A 17,070-nucleotide genomic window follows, 5' to 3' on the forward strand; every position below is an offset into this window, starting at 1 on the left:
GCTTGCCAGGCTTGCTAGGCTGACCAGAAGACTTGCCTGGTTTGCCGGCCAGCCGCACTACGAAGTATACGCTATCGGAGGAGGGGCATTTCAGAGACATGGGTTGTATTACGAAGTATTATTATGACGTTTGATTTTCAAGGGTTTTGCAGGGGAGAGACGGTAGTTTATCATGGGATGGGATTTCTTTTTCGGATGTCGGCGCACGGCTGGTTTATGCTGCGAATATGGAGGGTTAGTGATGGGACAGATGGGACAGATGGGTCATAGAAGATTATGGGACATGAGAAAACAGATTAATCCAAATACGCTCTGGGGAGATAGAGAAATGGTATTATTACACTCAAAACCTCATGACTTGTTCACACTGGCGTTCTTTGACTAGTTTGCAAGTGATGAACATCGTAATGTAAGTGGATTTCGGTGTGCCTAATCTCGCCGAGAGATGTGCCTGGCGGTGAAGATCTGATTCGACCTCTCGGACAAATTTGTACTTTACTCAAGACTGACTGTGGAGAGCTTGAGCTTCTTTCTCTACTTCGTATACGAAGTAGTTGCTTCGTATTTCCCAAACTACCAACCTCCCTCCGCCCAGGATATACCGAGGTATTTCGAGCACAATCTGCTCCATCGTGTTCGCACTTCGTAGTTACATACAACAATAACAAAAAAAGATTTCAGCCAGCCCAGGGCCGGGTTCAGCAGTCCAGCATTACGAAACATATTACTGCCAATTAACATTTCATACAAACCGGAAGCCGTGGAAGTCGGGATGCGCCAAAATCAACATCTCATGGCGAATTATTGGTCCAGGCCCCCCCAAGTCCCGGCAGTGCGGAAGTGGGAAAGCTGAAGATGGAGAACTGGGATTCCCCAGGTTGACGGGGGTGAACAGGGGGCTATGGGGGAATGGAGGTTGTTGGACAGAGTGACAGGTAGTGGTCCAGATTCACTGCGTTGGTGCCTTCGGCGCCGGAAACACGGGACAGCTTCGTTTGGGGGGGGGGGGGATGGATGGAGGTATTATAGACCTGGTATAAGACTCAACTGCTTGGCTGGCGAAGCAGTAACCGTTTTCTCGGTATTAGGACGTCGATGCGTTTCTGTGGATGGGTGATTTTTTTTTTTTTTTTTCGACTTTTCTTGAATCTGGCGGCTGGGATAGTGGACACTGGACGGGGATAATGAACAGGGACAAGGACAGGGAGGCGACAGGGTCTGGATCGACGGCAGGGTTTGCTAAGCGTTGGTGATGAACTATCGGATTTGTATCCTTGTCGATCGTGATGGGGAGGTCGGAGCAGCGGTTGTCCATCATGGAGATAGTACGGCTCTGATGCCGGGCTAGAGATGCAAAGAGAGCCAGGGAGTCTGGGATTGCAAAATCTCTTTGTCCCCTCTCAATGCATCCACTTCCCTTCCCAAGGACAAGGCAAGGTTAAGCCCTGATATAACCTCCCAATATTATGCCTGTCTCGTCATACTTCGCCAATAATCACGGCGGCAAACGCACTTCCCGAAACCCAAACCCATGGATCCAACAAGCTGCACCTTCGCTCGTTCCCCCCCTTGCCCAGTCCAATAATGTTGGACGAAACAGGGATATGAGGCCTTCAGCCAGAATGTTAGCGTACCGGAGAATAGCTGAACGGGAAGGATTTCGTAATTTTTTCCCTTTCCATTCGAATTTCATAGTGTAGAGTTTCAATATTGATTTTTTCCGTCTCTGGGTCTAGAGTGACAAGTCTCATTTTGCCCTCGCCATCACATCTTTGTCTCGATGCGTTAATGTTGGATTGGGAACTGGGATTAAATCTGATGGGATCTGCGGGTTGTGGGGACTGGAATGCGGGAAGTAATGATGATTTTCATGGGCTTGAGGGGGGGTGTACGCATGATGGGGTTGCAAAAAGTCGGGCTCAACTGGGATTGGACTAGATGAGAGGCTAGATGAGACTGGGGCTTGCTCTGACAGGTGGATTCTGTGATGAAGAAGGGAAAAAAGCAAAGCACTGAGTGATCTTCTTGAGACTAAGACACAGGTAACCGCCCTGTCTCGGTAATGGAAGCAGGCGAGATGAAATGGAAATATGGAAGAAAAAGAAAAGCAATCAAGAGCAGCGTGGAAATCTCCAAGGATGCAAGGGCAAGATCTAGAGATGCATCGGCGACTGGCTGCTCAGGTAGGATATCATCGCTAGTCTCCCTCTTTGCATGTAAAAGCGCATGCATATCGAGCTTTTCCCAACTTGAGGCTATCTACTCCGTAAGTTCGAGGCGGTCAAGGATTGAACGAAGCCCGAGGTTAATGAGTTAAGAGATAAAAAGAAGAAGAAAAGAAGAGCCGTTGATCCCAAGAACACGGACCGACAAGGACGAACATGATCTTAGTGATCGACGTCTTGGGACCTTGTTTTCGGCTTTGACACGCCGAGTTGACAGGTCGAGATCGAACCACTGCGAGGGAAATACGAAGCAGTAGGAAAAGGAAAGAGTACGACAAGCACAGGGGCCCATCACGAACTCAATCCCCGATCTTGTCCGGTCCTTGCTGCGGCTAGGAAGACAAGAGAGTTTGGCTCGTCATGGCGATGCTGGACGGACGGCGTTAGAGAGGGCCTTGTAATCGCTCACCACCTTCGTTTAGCGCCCATCCATCACATCCTCCCTTCTTCCTCCAACTTGCTTTTTCGCCGACCCTTCTTCGCGCCCTGAATATTCTCCGAGTGGTGGAAAACAAATTAAAGAGATGAAATCCCAATATTTACGAAAAGCACAAAAGCACACACGCCACATACTTGTAAACCAGAAACCGGAAAAACACCGAAAAGCACATCGTGCCCAAACTCACCGTTTCTTGTCAGACATCTTGCCCCTCACCTTCTCCCGCCTAAGCCTCGTCCCCCCTCATTGCACATCACGACCAAAGAAAAAAGTGTTGCCCATCCCTGCCCAACATGGACACTCCTTGCCATATAAGTTAGTAGCTAGAACTGACTTGATTCGGAATAGGCTGTGCTGTACGAGCATCAGTGCGTTTGCAGAGAGAAAAGACGTTAGTTCCTGAGGCATGGATTTCCTGAAGAGTCAGCTGTCGATATCGATAATAATCACAGAATAATACAAGTATAATAGGACCTGTTAATATTCCGGCCGGGATTCGCTTGCCATCCATCCCGTCCCGAAGGGGTTCGTGCGAGTGCTTGCTTGCATGTCGTAAATTACCTGGGGGCGGTGACAAATGATACGTGAGAAATGATGGCCAGAGGGCTGTTGGAAAAAGAGGTATCATCGAGGAAGCAAGTCATTTCCCTCATCTCCCAAGAACAGCAAAATAAGAGTGGACCATTGCGAAAGCACACTCTCATTTCACCTCCCGAAACATACTGGGCGCACTCCGACAGATGTGCACAACTAGAGCTGGCGTAGCGTCTCAGTAGGATCCTCCTCCGACTGACTTCGTACATCCAAAATTACGGGGGCTAGCTGGCTAGAAGACGCATCCTGCACCCACTCACGCTAGAAAATGCAAGAGCACATCCGCGCTCTTACTTTTGTCCCGCCGCAAGGCCGGTCGGTCTTGGGAGAGGGAGTAATACACTTCGGAGCCCAATTGGTCAGTTGGCCCATTCGCCCACATCCACATGGAATGGAGGAGCTTCGTGCGAGGTTTGGTGATCTATTGATCTATTCCGAATCTCAGTGTCTTCCTCGCAGGCCAAGTCGATGTATCGATCCGCTCTGGTGCGGACGTGCACAGTGTACTCGTACCTCGTACATGGCATCTCTGCGTACCTCGCAATATCCAGGTAGGAGTTGACGGATGCCGCGGTTCTGCTCATTTGGCTCGTCATCAAGGCTCATTTGTTCTTGTTCCGTTCTCCACCGGACCTGCTAGTATGAAGTCCGTGAGTTAAATAATAAGTTCTCCGTCACAGGGATCGGCCATGTGTCGACAGCAAGTTGAATATTGGATCTTGTAGTCTCGAGCTGAAGGGCCACACAGCATCTCGTACAGCCTCTAGTCGCCAGCTGTATGCCAATCAAACTGCCCTCAAGCAAATGGGGATATCGGACGTAAGACAACCGGACAGCTCGGGATGCCGTGTCTCCAGCATCCGTCCGCCATGCGCGAATATCTGCTTCGTAATTACGAAGCCCAGTAAGAATGGGAAATCGCATATTACATTCTGCATCTTCCCCTCGAGAAAAACAGGGGAGAAAGGCGCCAAGAACAATTCACCAAGCCATCGAGGAGCGTCATGGCAGCAACCACAATCTTCCAAACTCAATCTAGTCTGGCTTCATGTTGGGAAGATCCCCCCCAAGCTGCATGCAAGAGACTAGAGACGCACCTTTGCGCAACTTTTGGACGCTTTTCCCTTTTCACTGTGGGGAAATCTGAAGGTGATGGGTCTGGACAGGAAAATTCACGCTTGGCGAGGAAAAAAAAAGGTTTCTCTTAATTTGAACCAAGACGCGCTAGATGTCTGCTCATCAGACTAAAAGACAGACGCAACACACCCTCGTCTTGCGCCGAGTGGGCTCTTCCGCCAACCTGAATCTGTTGTGCTAGCGGAAGGGCAAAGCAGAATGGTGTCGAGCAGCGCGGCGACACGAGGCTGACGGCGGGCTGAGATTGGGGGGTTTGGCTTGATCTCTTTGAACTCGGATCCGTTGAGATTGTGCCCTGTTTGCGGGAATACTCAGGTATTAGTCTGGACGAAGGCGACTGGGAACTCGTCATCCCTTGGTGTGGCAGGGTTGCAAGGTTGTCGGTCAGTTCTGTGGCGTTTTGCCTTCTCGTGCTCCCTCTGTTCCACCAGATTCACACATCCATGTCCTCGCATGGAAAATCAGAGGATATTCCATCTTTTAGTTTAGCCCATACTTAGAAGCTAGTGATATGATGAAGCCACCTCGAGGTGCTCGAATATCTGTCTGCTCCCCCTACTTAGCGGGTGACAGCGAAGCCTTTCGGCGGTACAAAAAGCAAAAGAAAGTGAGTTCTAGAAGCAGAATCCGACTAACTAGCTGAAAGTGCAAGTCCCAAATTCAGGCGGAGCATGTCTCACACGGACATCCACTGTGCAATTGGTCTCCGACGACGTGGCCAGGCCAGCCAAAAGAAGAAATTCTCTTCTAGAAGTGGAAGTCGCCGACATTCTGGCCTAATCAAGCCATGCGCATGTAAGGGGCCTGCTTAGTCTGTCCTATTCTGACCACCACGAAAGACGGAGAGATGCTTCCTCGCATCCTTTTCCATGAAATGAGCGGGGACAACTCTGACGCCACCGAACCCCCCTTGTTGAGCTATTGATCGCGTACTTCGTAAGTCACGAAGTGAGGAGGGAACAGACGGTTTGGATGCCTCGTGTCTATGCTTGACAGTGGCCTGTGCTGCTCCCTTTTCTGGCTTGTCTTTTGATGACCTGAGGCTAAATTGGTGTTGGCGTACGAGTGAAATCGACCAAAAGTTGCGCTAGGGATGTTAGTCGGCCCCTATCCATATTGTCGGAATGTGCTCGGCGACTGCTACCTGGTCGGACATACTCCGGGCGGTGCCTCGTAAAAGGAGTAGAAGTGTAGATGTAGATGCTTCATCAAATCGCTGTTGCTGTTGCGGTAGCTCTGCCTGGCAGCTTGCGGCATGGTATTGCATTACGCTTGCATTGCGCCCGCTCTCGTCCAACCAAGCAGTATCCTCGCAGCACAAGGAAACATTGTCCTTAAGGACGCAGTTGGCGCATGCAGACTCTCTACTTGTGTGGAAATGGAAGGAGCAAGAAAACAAAATGATAATAAATAAAATTAAAACAGATCAAAGGTACAAAGCGGTTCTTGAACGCACGTTGCATCGAGTCCGTTCGCGATGAAGTACTTCGTACAAGAGGCCATTCAAAGCTTTGCACGGGCCGCTCCTCTTGGATGACCTGTACGATGTACGTGGAATTTATCTTTCGTAAGTCGTAATGGTGTGGGGAGAGGGATAGGGAGGGAGATGGAGAGGGATCATCGGTCTAGCAACAAAGATGAAGGGATCATCAGTCTGGCAACAAGATGAATGAGGCAATACTTGACCGTGCACTCGGCACGGGATGCATCGGCGGTCCGCAGCAGAGCGCCTCTGTTCCCCATAGACGAGAGGAAATCAAATGAAAATTGGAGATAGTGGAGAAGAGACAATATTTTGCAATTGTGTGAGACGAAATATCAATTGATGATAACTTGGAGAAATTACCAGGATGGGAATTGAGGGGATCTTGGATTAGATGGGATGAGATGAGGGAAGAAAAGGGCAGCCGCGAGGCAGACGATCGTGGTTGCCGTCGGTGGTTTGTGATTGATGGTGGATGGTACCGCCTTCTCCCCTCCATCCCTGCTCAGGTCGCTGCTGCAGATCCAGGAATTACTTGTACGCATGTGATGTCATGTCCAATAACGGCTGCTGATGAGTTGTATTTCTGCACTGCGCCGTCGTCGCCCCGGAGCTTCCAGAAACAGATTGGCGGTTGCGGGAACGATGTCGCTTCCAGCTGTTCTCTAAAGCTTAACGGGGTCACGATTCTGACCGACCGACCGCCGCCGACTCGGCGATTTGCGATACACGAGCCTGATGCACAAACCCTTGGCTGAAGCGTTTGTGTGTTACAGGCCCAGTTGGTGGTCATACAAATCGTTCAGGTGCCGATATCCTCCAAGCAAGGCAGTTCACCGGTGCCAGCACTGGGGTATTGTCTCATTGATCTCATTCAGCTCCCTTGTCCACGGCTCGATAGTAGCATTGAAAGATAATAATAACCTCCCTTGGGGAACCATAACAAAAGAACTATCGACGATATGCCGTTGGCCAAAATTTGATGGTGGTACCACAGGCAGACGGCAAACGGAAATGATCTGCTACCTGGGTACATCAATTGATGTTAATGATAACTCCGATTCATCTATGGCACAAAACTCAAGACGGGAGGGAGGGGCGTATCAGATACTCCTTTCTTCCCGTACGATGCCGTCTCAAGATGGGAGGAAATGGACAGATGGTGTCGCAGGGAGCCTTATTTATCCCACGTCCTTGGGGGGCATCTCGCAGGTCCATCTCCACCTACCCCGTTCCCGTCTCGCTTCGTCCCTAGTCTCTTCTGCCTGCGTTGCAAAGTTGCAAATACCCGGCTGTTGATGTTTCGAACGCTGATATAGCCAATTATGGGTTACTTGGAACGCGACGAACCCTCGACCGGGAAGAAGAAGACAAAGGAAGAGGCATGAACAAACAAGCGGGAAGGGTGGTTGGTTTGATGAGATAGCGTTGAGTTGAACCAGAGATGGACAAGATGGGGAAATTTTGACACCGGATAATGTGTATCCCTGGGTTACAACATATATTACTTTCGAGGTTATTAAACCACTTGCCGATGGATAGAGGTCCCATTTCATGGCCCTGGGATCGATCTATTGATTCAATCTTGGCCATGCGATGAGGGCCCTAGACTGGAGTCTCCATTGCCAATGCCAATGTGGGACCACCACGCATTGCGCTTGAAGGGTCAACGTGGGTTGATCTAACATCAATGATAGCATCTGCTTCCGTTGAATCCTTGATCTTCTCTTTGCCCGGAAGTACTTTGTAGCCTCAAGGAAAGTCGGTTTCTGAGATCGTGGGTCCCTGGACTCTGACGCTGCGGCTGGTCAAGCTGAATGCAACGGCTTTGGAGAGAGCATTATTCCCAGGCGGATACCGCTCTGTATTATCCATCTAGTTTAATGCACGGCAGTGGCCATTGGAAACAATTGTTATTAAGTTCAGCTATTAATACGCTTTTTTATGAGAAACGTAGAACATGGCCAAACAGCCAGGCACCATTCTTCTGGGACCCTTCTTCGTACACGTTTCGCTCTTCGCTCTTCGCACCCACTCATGTACGGAGTAATTGCAGATCAATTGAATCATTTGATAGCTGAGGAGGAGTATCAACCGCTGATGCCAAGGGCCATTTCGCTCCGTAGTGCGTAGCACATTCACTCTGATCATGGAGACGTGGACTGACCCAACCGAGCCTGTCTGTGTACCTGCACTGTGCAGGAGGCAGGTCCAGTCCACGGACACTAACCTGCCTGCCTGTTGCAGCGCTACGCAAGTACCCAAGTACACAACACCGTCGTTGCACTTGACCTACATTCCAGACAGTCAGATCGTTGCCTCCTTCCCACACCCCCTTCAGCGTAATATTCGTACACCCTCCCTGCTGTATTACCTTCCCTGCTTCCTGGCTTGCATGCACCCCTCCCTGTCTCGCTCGTCCGTCCTGTTGCTCTTGCTCTCGCTGCTTGCTCCTGCCACCATCAACCGCCCCCGGGATTCCGTGCCTTTGCCAGAGGACCAAGACACTTCCTCCGCACGAAGTACACTCCACATGTCCTTCGCACAATGACATGTGCCTGGCTACTTCTAAGTGTACCTGTATAGTCCCAGTCAAAGTTAGTCTCCACGCTACTCACGTACAGATTAGCTTAGCTTAGCCTGGTTTCTCACTTCGCCCTCGAGATACTTGTACAAACCACTTGGATGGATGCACCTCCCGCACTTGCACCGTCCAAGTCCCTCCACTCTTATATCATAGCATTTCACCCCTTCTGCCCTCAGATCCTCCCTCCTCCATTTTCCCTCTCCGCTCTCGCCTTTTTTCCCCAATTACTCTGTGCCGCGATTTCTACGCGCAGTCCTCTCCTTTTCTCGTGTGTTACTGAATCCTTCGTTTTATAATAGCGGAGACCGGATCCTTTCGCGCACTGATACGAAGAGCGCAACACTTTCTCTTACACCAAAATCCCTGTCCCACCGACCTCGCCGAGTCATTGTACGCTCCTCCTACCTGCTGTCCACCTTTACCGCATAAACTCGCCCCCTTTATTCGACTCTACCGTATACAATAATTCAAAACTTGAGGTGAAGTCCGCCAAAGGTCAAGGGAATATCGAGAGAAATAGGGAAGTTGTTGAGCGGGCCTGCTCCATTGACCAGGAAAGGAAGAATCCACATATGGCTACGTTACATGCTCGGTGACAATGGGCTTATTGAGCTTCTTAAAACGGGAGAATGAGCGCCTCAAGGCTCCCTTGAGAGCTCAGGCCTACCACAACACAACTGCCTCGAAGCCTCCTGTCAAAGGTATTGTTTGTGTTTTGATTCTGGCCTCAGATACAATCCTCTGGCACTGAGGTAAATGGAAGAGCATTATGGCTTACATTCACTACAGGCACTTATCCGGTCGCTGGGGACGGGCCAAAAGATGCGCCGGTACGGAAGCATGTTCCCAGGAGGATAGACACCAATGCACCGAAGAAACCGGTGGTACAAGATGAAGCGGCTGAGGAGGACGATGTTGATGCTGCCCCAACTCCATTTGTACCCAGATTCAACGAGCCAGTCCTGGAGCTTCGGCCGCCGACTTCCAACGAGTTGCGCCCGCCTTCGCGGTCAGGCTTGGCTCATCAGCGCATGTCGAGCTGGCTAAAGCGGGACTCATCCAGCGGATCGCCCCTATTAATAAAACGGCAGCGCCCGGCCTCGATGCTAGCATCACACAGATCGGTCCCCGAGAAACTGAACTCGGTAGAGGAAATCTCATTCCAACCGAACCCCGCCGTAAAGCCGCCACCGCTTCCGCGCCTAACAACCCATCGCCGCGGCGCCTCAATATACAGTTCGACCACTTCTACTACAGCCGCCTCAAAGGGAGGCTTTGTCGACATCCTCGATGCCCAGTCTGAAATTAAGCCCTCCAGCTTTCGAAGTCGAGTCCAGGCAACTGGCGCAAGGGATTATGGCGAGGATGTCGCCGATCGAAACATCGCTCTTAATGTTTCGGAGCCTCCTCTCGCTTCCAGACGCACTTTATCCTACTACACCCCTTCCACTACTACGACAACAACAACAGAAACCCCCTTTCATCTTCGCCGGCTCCCCATGTCTCGCGAAGCGTCACAAGGTCTTTTCCTGGACAGCCATCGATATTATGCCGCCTCTGACGCCGACGAGCTGGAGAGGACTAACACAGTAATGTCCTCCCCGCGTGCCGTCCCTAGAGCGCGACCTGTGAGCTCAGCTGGCTTCGTCCCGTTCCCATCTCGGGGCCATGCCTATGCTCCTAGAGAAGCCGGTACGGCTCCCAGGCCTCGCCTGGTCGGTATGATCAACTCTAGCCATGCCGGATACATGTCAGATTATCAGCCTCGGGGACGGCATTCGAGACTGGCAAGCAGATCCAACAGCATTACCGCTAATGATGTTACGAGCAACAGTTCCAGGGCGCCAAGCCTTAACCGCGGATACCAATCCGACAGCCGAGCCATGCAGAGGCCGAAGACCAGCTATCAAATGTATGGCAATAATGAATTGGGTATTTATTCTTCCGACTTTGGATCGACCCACTTTGGACAGACGCCTCCCATGCACGTACCAGAATTCTCCGAAATTATGAGCTTCAAGACACGGAGGCAACGCTCCAAGAGCGGAGTAAGCTCCATATCTGTTGCGACCGAGAGCATCACGAAAGAGCGGCCAAAGACAGCTGCACGACCCTCTTCGCGCGACTCTATCTCCAGCGCCATACCACCACCCATCCGGACCATGGCGAGACGCCCGAGTGTAACCTCGGTATCTAGCGACAATGGCGATGGGCGGTCGCCATCTAGTGGCGCTTATGAATGGGGCCGAATAGATATCGAGCGGAATGCTGACCAGGCAGCATCCCCTGCGCCCTCGCCCCATGTCCGCAGGGGCGACCGCGGGGGCTACGATGCCGACTCTCTCTATAACTACGCCTCGCTTCGGAACAGGCATAAGCTCGATGACGTCGTGGAAACGGTGCCGAGGAGGAGGAGCAGCCTACGTCACTCGTCCATCTCCTCGGCGACGCCTACGACGTCCAGCATGAGCTCGAACCCATTCGGGAGACCGCACTCCCGCCACACGGCCCAGACGTCGCTGGACCTGCCTTTACACTCGCCCACTTTTACGTCGAGTCACAGCTCATTGGTGAGCGGAAGCGGGACCGGGCTCACCAGTTCGTCATATTGTGCGCACCCCGAGAGCGGACTGCAGACACCTGTCACATCGTCGGCGGCGGCAACGATTGTGAGGCAGAGCTCGTTCAACATGGACGATTATCTGTCTTCGGAAGACGAGATGGAAGGCGAACCATTTTTGGTATCAAAGCGACCCAAGATGCCGGACGACGAGACGCTTCTCTTCAATGATGCGGGATACGGTATGCGTGGAACTCAGCTTCCGGGTCTTTTCGAAGCCATCCCTGAGATTCCATACGAGAGCCCGCCGAAGTCATCACAATATCTTAGTGACTCCTTTAGCCGCCGCCCTCTCGCGCCTCTTTCGAGGCCACCCGATTTTAGTCCTCGCCCTTATGCCCTCGAGACAGATGACGAGGACGAACTGGGTGGCCTCGGCGAAGAAGCACCCCTTCCGATTAGGGACATTTCCGCCCGCGTCAAGGCGATGCGAGCTGCCCTCTACGAAGCCATCGCCGAGGAAAAGCTGGGCAAGGTGGATGTCAAGGCTGCGGTGAGAATGAGGAAGGAGGCAAAGGCGAGAGAGAGGGCGTCGGCGAGGAAGGCCAATGGGAGAGTTGATCTTGATGACGGGCATCACGCTGATGTGGAGTGAGTGTGAAACGAAACATGGAAACTGGCCCGTGAAGTTTCCTTGAGTTGTATCATGTCATCTGCGCATATGCGTCCCGCTGTACCTTTTATTTCTTCTTCCATTTTTTTTTCGTACCAGAGGGACGGTGTATACTGCTTGGAAAAGAAATGAAGCCACGGCGTTTGGGAAGGGGATGTGGTTCATGTACATTTGTGGACATTGGGGCTGGGCATAGGAAAGGAATTGGGTGTGATTGGAGTTATCTTTTGCACATATATCATCGAATGGATAAGGACAGGTGGACGGACATGACCATTATGGACTTTCTTATGTTAGAGCTGTCTTGGACAGAAAAATACCAATACCACACTTTTCTTGACAGAGGGCATATGTTTTAGTAGGTACGTGACTTGATGCGATCTAATATGTCAGGCGGATGATTTAATGGGCTAGAAACTAGAGATACAATGCATGTTTGGGTGTGAAATAGTGATGGGCAGCTTCCCTCACAGACTGTGTTGTTCTGAGCGTCTCTTTCCTGATGTTGAGTGGGACAGGGATGGGGAAAGAAGATTGGAGAGACCGAGTTACGTGAGTGACTTGCTTCGATGTCATTGATAGACTGGCTTTGTTTGATAACATCTTTTGCTCTTCTCGTCTTGGCAACGTCCATGATCCATCCATCCACCCTCTTTTTTCTTGCCTTCGGAGAGCCGTGTATACACCTCGAATCAAAATAATCCTCCGGCATATCAACTATCCACGTCAACAAGAACAAAACATCCCTGTCGAAACACAAAGCTCCTTTAATCCCACCTAGCCCAGCAAAAGCAAGCTCTAAAGAATCGAAAGAAAATGTCCTCCCCTAACCTCCCCCTAACGGCCCGATCCCGCCTGCTCCCCTGCCGCCGCCGCCGCCCCGCCCAGCCTCTACAACCATCCGACGCATCTCTACCGCTTACCTGCCGGATTTACCGAACGCTTCGTCTCTTGGGATTGCTCGTCACGTTCCAGCTCTGGCGGAATCGAAAGGAAGAGGCGCGTCTGCGACGAGCGGCTCGAAGGAAGCGGTGTTGCTGCCGACGAAGATGTTGAACACTTCCCCCAAAAGGGAAGAAGAAGGAAAAAAAAAAAAAAAAAACTCTTTTGATGCATGATATTACGAGCATTATCAACTTCTACCTCTTCACCCGCGAGTAGACTCCTCCTCCTTTAATCCAAGGCCCCCGCAAGAGCCACACAACTAAACCGCAAATCCCCCCTCTCCCTCCCCAAAAACTCCAACGGCCCCGCCTTCAGTGCCCGCTCGCTCAAGACGTCCTCTTCCTCACTCATCCCCTCCAACCTCGCGAGGGGTCCCTTACGCCGCCCGTCAAGCTCCCAGAGGCGGCCGTCGTCGGTCTTGACGAAGCAGACGTAGTGGAGGTCGACGTCGTCGGCGGCCTCGGGGGCTGAGGTGGCGCCTTGTTCGGCGGTTTCGCGGTGGGCGGCGGAGAGAGCTTGAGATGTTTCGAGGAGGACGGAACGTTCTTTTGGTGGGAGGGGGATTGCTTGGTCGAGGAGGGTGGAGAGGGTTGAGTTTGGTTCTGTTGTTTCCTTTCCTTTAGCTCTTATACAGCATAGATAAAAGAAGAGGCATTAGGAAAAGAGGAAACACATCTCTTACCAATAAAGTTCCGCGCAGGCCCATTCGAAACAGCATGCAACAACCCCATCAACCCACACGCATTCCGTATCGTCTGCCTAAACCAAACCACGCCCTCCCCTTCGCCGCTCCCCGCGTAGTCGGGCTTGTCGGCGTCTTCGGCCAGGCGGTGGGCCTCGTAGGTTTCGCTGACGGGGAAGACGAGGAGGAGGGCGAGAGCGGGGCGGGGCACGAAGGCGAGGAGGGAGGGGTCGTCGAGGGAGTAGACGTCGTGGATGGCGAGGGCGGGGGATACGCCGAGTTTGTGGAGGAGGGAGGTTAGGAGGGGGGGGTTGGCTTCGAGGGGGATGAAGGCGATTTTTTGGTCGGAGGTGGTGGTGGTCATGGTTGGCGATGGTTGGGGGGGGTGAGGTTAGATGGGACGGGTGTGTTCTTTTTTTCGTTTTCTGGGATGGAGCTGGGTTTGGAGAAGCTTTTGGGATTCGTTTGCGTTTTGCGATGTTGAGAAGAGAGAGGGAGAAGAGAGAGTGTTGCACAATATAGCTCGAGAAGAAGGAATGACGCGCAACAGCAGGAGCCTAAAACTACGTAATGAGAATGGACAATTGGACCCTCAGATCAATTGTTCTAGTCGGACAGGGCGAACGAAGTGGGATGTGGAATGTAGAATGTGGGGTAATAATTGAGCACTGAGTTCAGCTTGGAGGTAACCCCTCCTTCACCGAGGCATACCGAGACACACCGGTGGACATCGAGTCGACATGGAAGCATGAATCAGTTCTGAAGCTTGAATCGAGTGTTTGTTATTACATTTGACGGAGATGTTTTCGTCCATTGTCTATCGATATCCGACAATCTATTTTGAATCGCTTTTTCCGTACCAATCCCCTCTCCGTTTCCCTGGTATTCTTACAGCGATCCGCCGCCAGACTTCTATACAACTTATATTAATACAAAGCGCCATAACATCGTGGCATTCCGCAACAAAATACACAGAAGCTCTTTTTCTACACTCTAGCTCCCGACTCCCTCCCGCTAGTAGAACCCAGGCTCGTCCTCGTAAGCTCCGCAATCTCCTCCGGCACCTGCGCCAACGGCTCCTCGTGGCCCTCCTCACTCCACCGCCCAGGCCCCTCCTCAATCGCAACATCCTCCGTAGCCTCGTCACCCAGCAAATCCTTCTGCATCTGATCGCGCTTCAGCGCCTGCGCTCTCCTCTGACTACGCCTCTTATCGATATCCTCCTCAGCAAAGTTCAGCGACGAGAGATACTCGTTAATCTTCTCCTGCACGAGATCTCGCACGTGGAACGCTAGGCCCTGCGCCGTAAAGATGCGCGGGAACCGATACGACACCCAAAGGTAGAGCACAACAGCGTGGTGCAGAGCCTCAAGATGCTGCAAGTAAAGAACCCCCTGCGCCTTGGGGATCGTCGCGAGGTCGGCGTCGAGTAGCTCGAGGTGGATCTCCTTCATCTCGAGGATGTGACCGCCTTTGCGCTCGGCTACGCAGCGCGCTACGGCCTGGAGGATTTCGCGCCCGCCGTAGGAGCGGAGGGATACGGGGGCCGTGACGAGGACGAGTCGGTCGAAGATGGAGAGGGGAAATTCTTGGATTGTATCGGCGATGGTGAGGAAGCTGTCTTTGATGAAGAGTTGGAAGCGGTCTGAGAGCGTGGCGAGTTCGCGCATCCGCATGAGAATGAAGGAGAGGGGTGTGTCTGGGGAAAAGTAGGTCGAGAACTTTTCGATGTAGGATACGGGCGGGGAGATGAAGGCCGCTTCGATTTGCTGGGCGTCCTTCCAAAGCACCTTTTTCACGAGTGGGAGATCTAACCGGTCCAGGGTCGTGACGAAGCCGACCTTGTCCGTCTCCCGTGTCGCTTTTGCTGCTTCTTCTCCTGCGTCCTGAGACTTTGAATCGTCGATTGCCTGCCTCGCAGTCTTGTACCTCCCAGCTCGTCCACCAATCTGTCGAATCTCCGACACCGTAAGGTTCCGCCAATCATACCCATCATGCTTCGTCACCGACTCGAACACGATCCGCTTAATCTCCAAATTCAGCCCCATCCCAATCGCATCACTAGCAACCAAGAAATCGTAATCGTTATCCGGGTCGTTAAACAGCGCCGCCTGCTGCGCTCTCGTCTCCGGCGGCAAGCTCCCGTAGATGATGGCGCACCGCCGCCCCGTCCGCCGCTCGACGTTGGCTTTTATAGCATGAATAGCCATTCTCGAAAAGGCGACGATGCAGTCCCCCTTTTGCAGATTCTTGAAACTCTTGCCGATGGACTCGTCGGCCGCCTTCAAGGGCGTTAACCTCCGGTAGCGATGGACTATACATGTGTCGCCGATGCTGGCGCAGATGGACTGGATGATCTGCACCGTCCGCTCCTCGCCGCAGAGATGGACCTCTTTGGCCTGCACGCCTAAAAACGCCGCCGTCCACGCGGGGCCGCGCTCGGGATCCGCGAGCATCTGGATCTCGTCGATGACGGCCACGTCGTAAAGCTCGCTCATCGGCGTCATCTCTACTGTGCAGCTGATGTAATACCGGTCCGTGTCTTTGGGGTATCGCTGCTCTTCACCCGTCAGCAACGCGCACGGTTTCCCTTTGGCCGTGAGTCGCGTGTAAATCTCGTGAGCAAGAAGACGGAGGGGCCCGCAGTAGAGACCCGTCTTGGCCTGCTCCAAAGCTTTGAGCGCGTGATAGGTCTTGCCCGAGTTGGTAGGGCCGACGTGGAGATGGACGGTCCTCTGGAGGGCGCGCGTGGCGGGGAACCATTCCCAGGGATAGCGGAGATCGGCGAGCTGCCGCTGAGCTTCCGTCACGGGCTTGGAGAAGCGGTTCCGGAGGAGGAAGTTCATGAACAAGTAGTGGAGTTGTGACGAGAGACCCTTTACGTCGCCGCGTATGAAAGCTAGCCGTAACGAGTTGAAGAGGGACTCCTTCTTGAAGAACTCCGTGGTACCTGATTCGGCGAGCGCGAAGGAGGATTTGAGGGCGCGGAGGAAGGCCTTTTCTTCGCTTCGGAGATGGGTCATGTCTTTGATTCCGAAGGGGCCGAGCTGCTTTTCCACTTCTAGCCAGGGCTTCCTAGACGGCGCGATCTGTTGGAAGCGCGTCTCTACCATGTCCTGGAATAAGGAGATGCGACTCTTCTGCGTGGGCCTGGCATAGAACCGCTGCTGTCTCGAGAGGCGCGTTAGGCCGTGAGTTGGTGTGGTGTAAGTCCATTCTGAGGAGGGAAGTTTGTGCGCTAGTAGACTGGTGTAGCAGGCGCTGCAGACGGTGGGCAGCGTCCTGGAGCTGGAGATGCCATTATAAGCGGCCGGAGTTGTTCGTCTGAGAAAGCGAGACATGACGGCGGCAGATCGGGCTGCGCCGAGATGTCGAGGAAAGAAATTGAGAAACTAGACAATTAAACATGGCTAGAAGCCATGAGAGAATCTAAACGATCATGAGAATCTATGAGTTATTGCTATTTGAAATGAAGGAAAAGATAATATCATGAGGCAAAGTGCATCCTCCCTCATTAGTTCTTCTCACAAATTTCCTTTCAACGCTGGAAATCGAATGCTACAATTGATAGCTATTTTTGGTAAGCGCGATCCCGAAGTTTTTCTAGGTTTACATAATCGCGGAAAATTGCATTCCCCGTCCCGAATGGCCCCATCGTCCCGGTAGACGGACCAATCAGGTTCGGGGTTTTGCCACGACCAGCGTTCGTCATCATGCAGTGCGTCCGCTTCGTCTCATCGCGGAA

The 17,070-nt window shown here is 52.4% G+C and overlaps 2 protein-coding genes and 1 pseudogene across 2 annotated transcripts; 1 reads left to right on the forward strand and 2 right to left on the reverse strand.

Annotated features, from left to right (window-relative positions):
* Window positions 1–9,063: 9,063 nt before the first annotated feature.
* On the forward strand, window positions 9,064–11,680 carry SAPIO_CDS4027 (uncharacterized protein; the record flags this gene model as incomplete). Its single annotated transcript, XM_016786683.1, has 2 exons — window positions 9,064–9,166; window positions 9,255–11,680. 2 exons carry the CDS (start codon window positions 9,064–9,066, stop codon window positions 11,678–11,680), a joined length of 2,529 nt encoding a protein of 842 aa, XP_016643659.1.
* A 1,191-nt stretch (window positions 11,681–12,871) lies between these two features.
* Window positions 12,872–13,689, reverse strand: SAPIO_CDS4028 (Ubiquitin carboxyl-terminal hydrolase; the record flags this gene model as incomplete). The annotated part of the gene is made up of 2 exons (XM_016786684.1): window positions 12,872–13,245; window positions 13,326–13,689. 2 exons carry the CDS (start codon window positions 13,687–13,689, stop codon window positions 12,872–12,874), a joined length of 738 nt encoding a protein of 245 aa, XP_016643660.1.
* A 622-nt stretch (window positions 13,690–14,311) lies between these two features.
* SAPIO_CDS4029 lies at window positions 14,312–16,666 on the reverse strand (annotated as a pseudogene; the record flags this gene model as incomplete).
* Between the last annotated feature and the right edge of the window lie 404 nt (window positions 16,667–17,070).

The sequence above is a fragment of the Scedosporium apiospermum genome (assembly GCF_000732125.1).
Source record: "Scedosporium apiospermum strain IHEM 14462 chromosome Unknown SEQ_SAPIO_0090, whole genome shotgun sequence".
Taxonomy (NCBI): Eukaryota; Fungi; Ascomycota; class Sordariomycetes; order Microascales; family Microascaceae; genus Scedosporium; species Scedosporium apiospermum.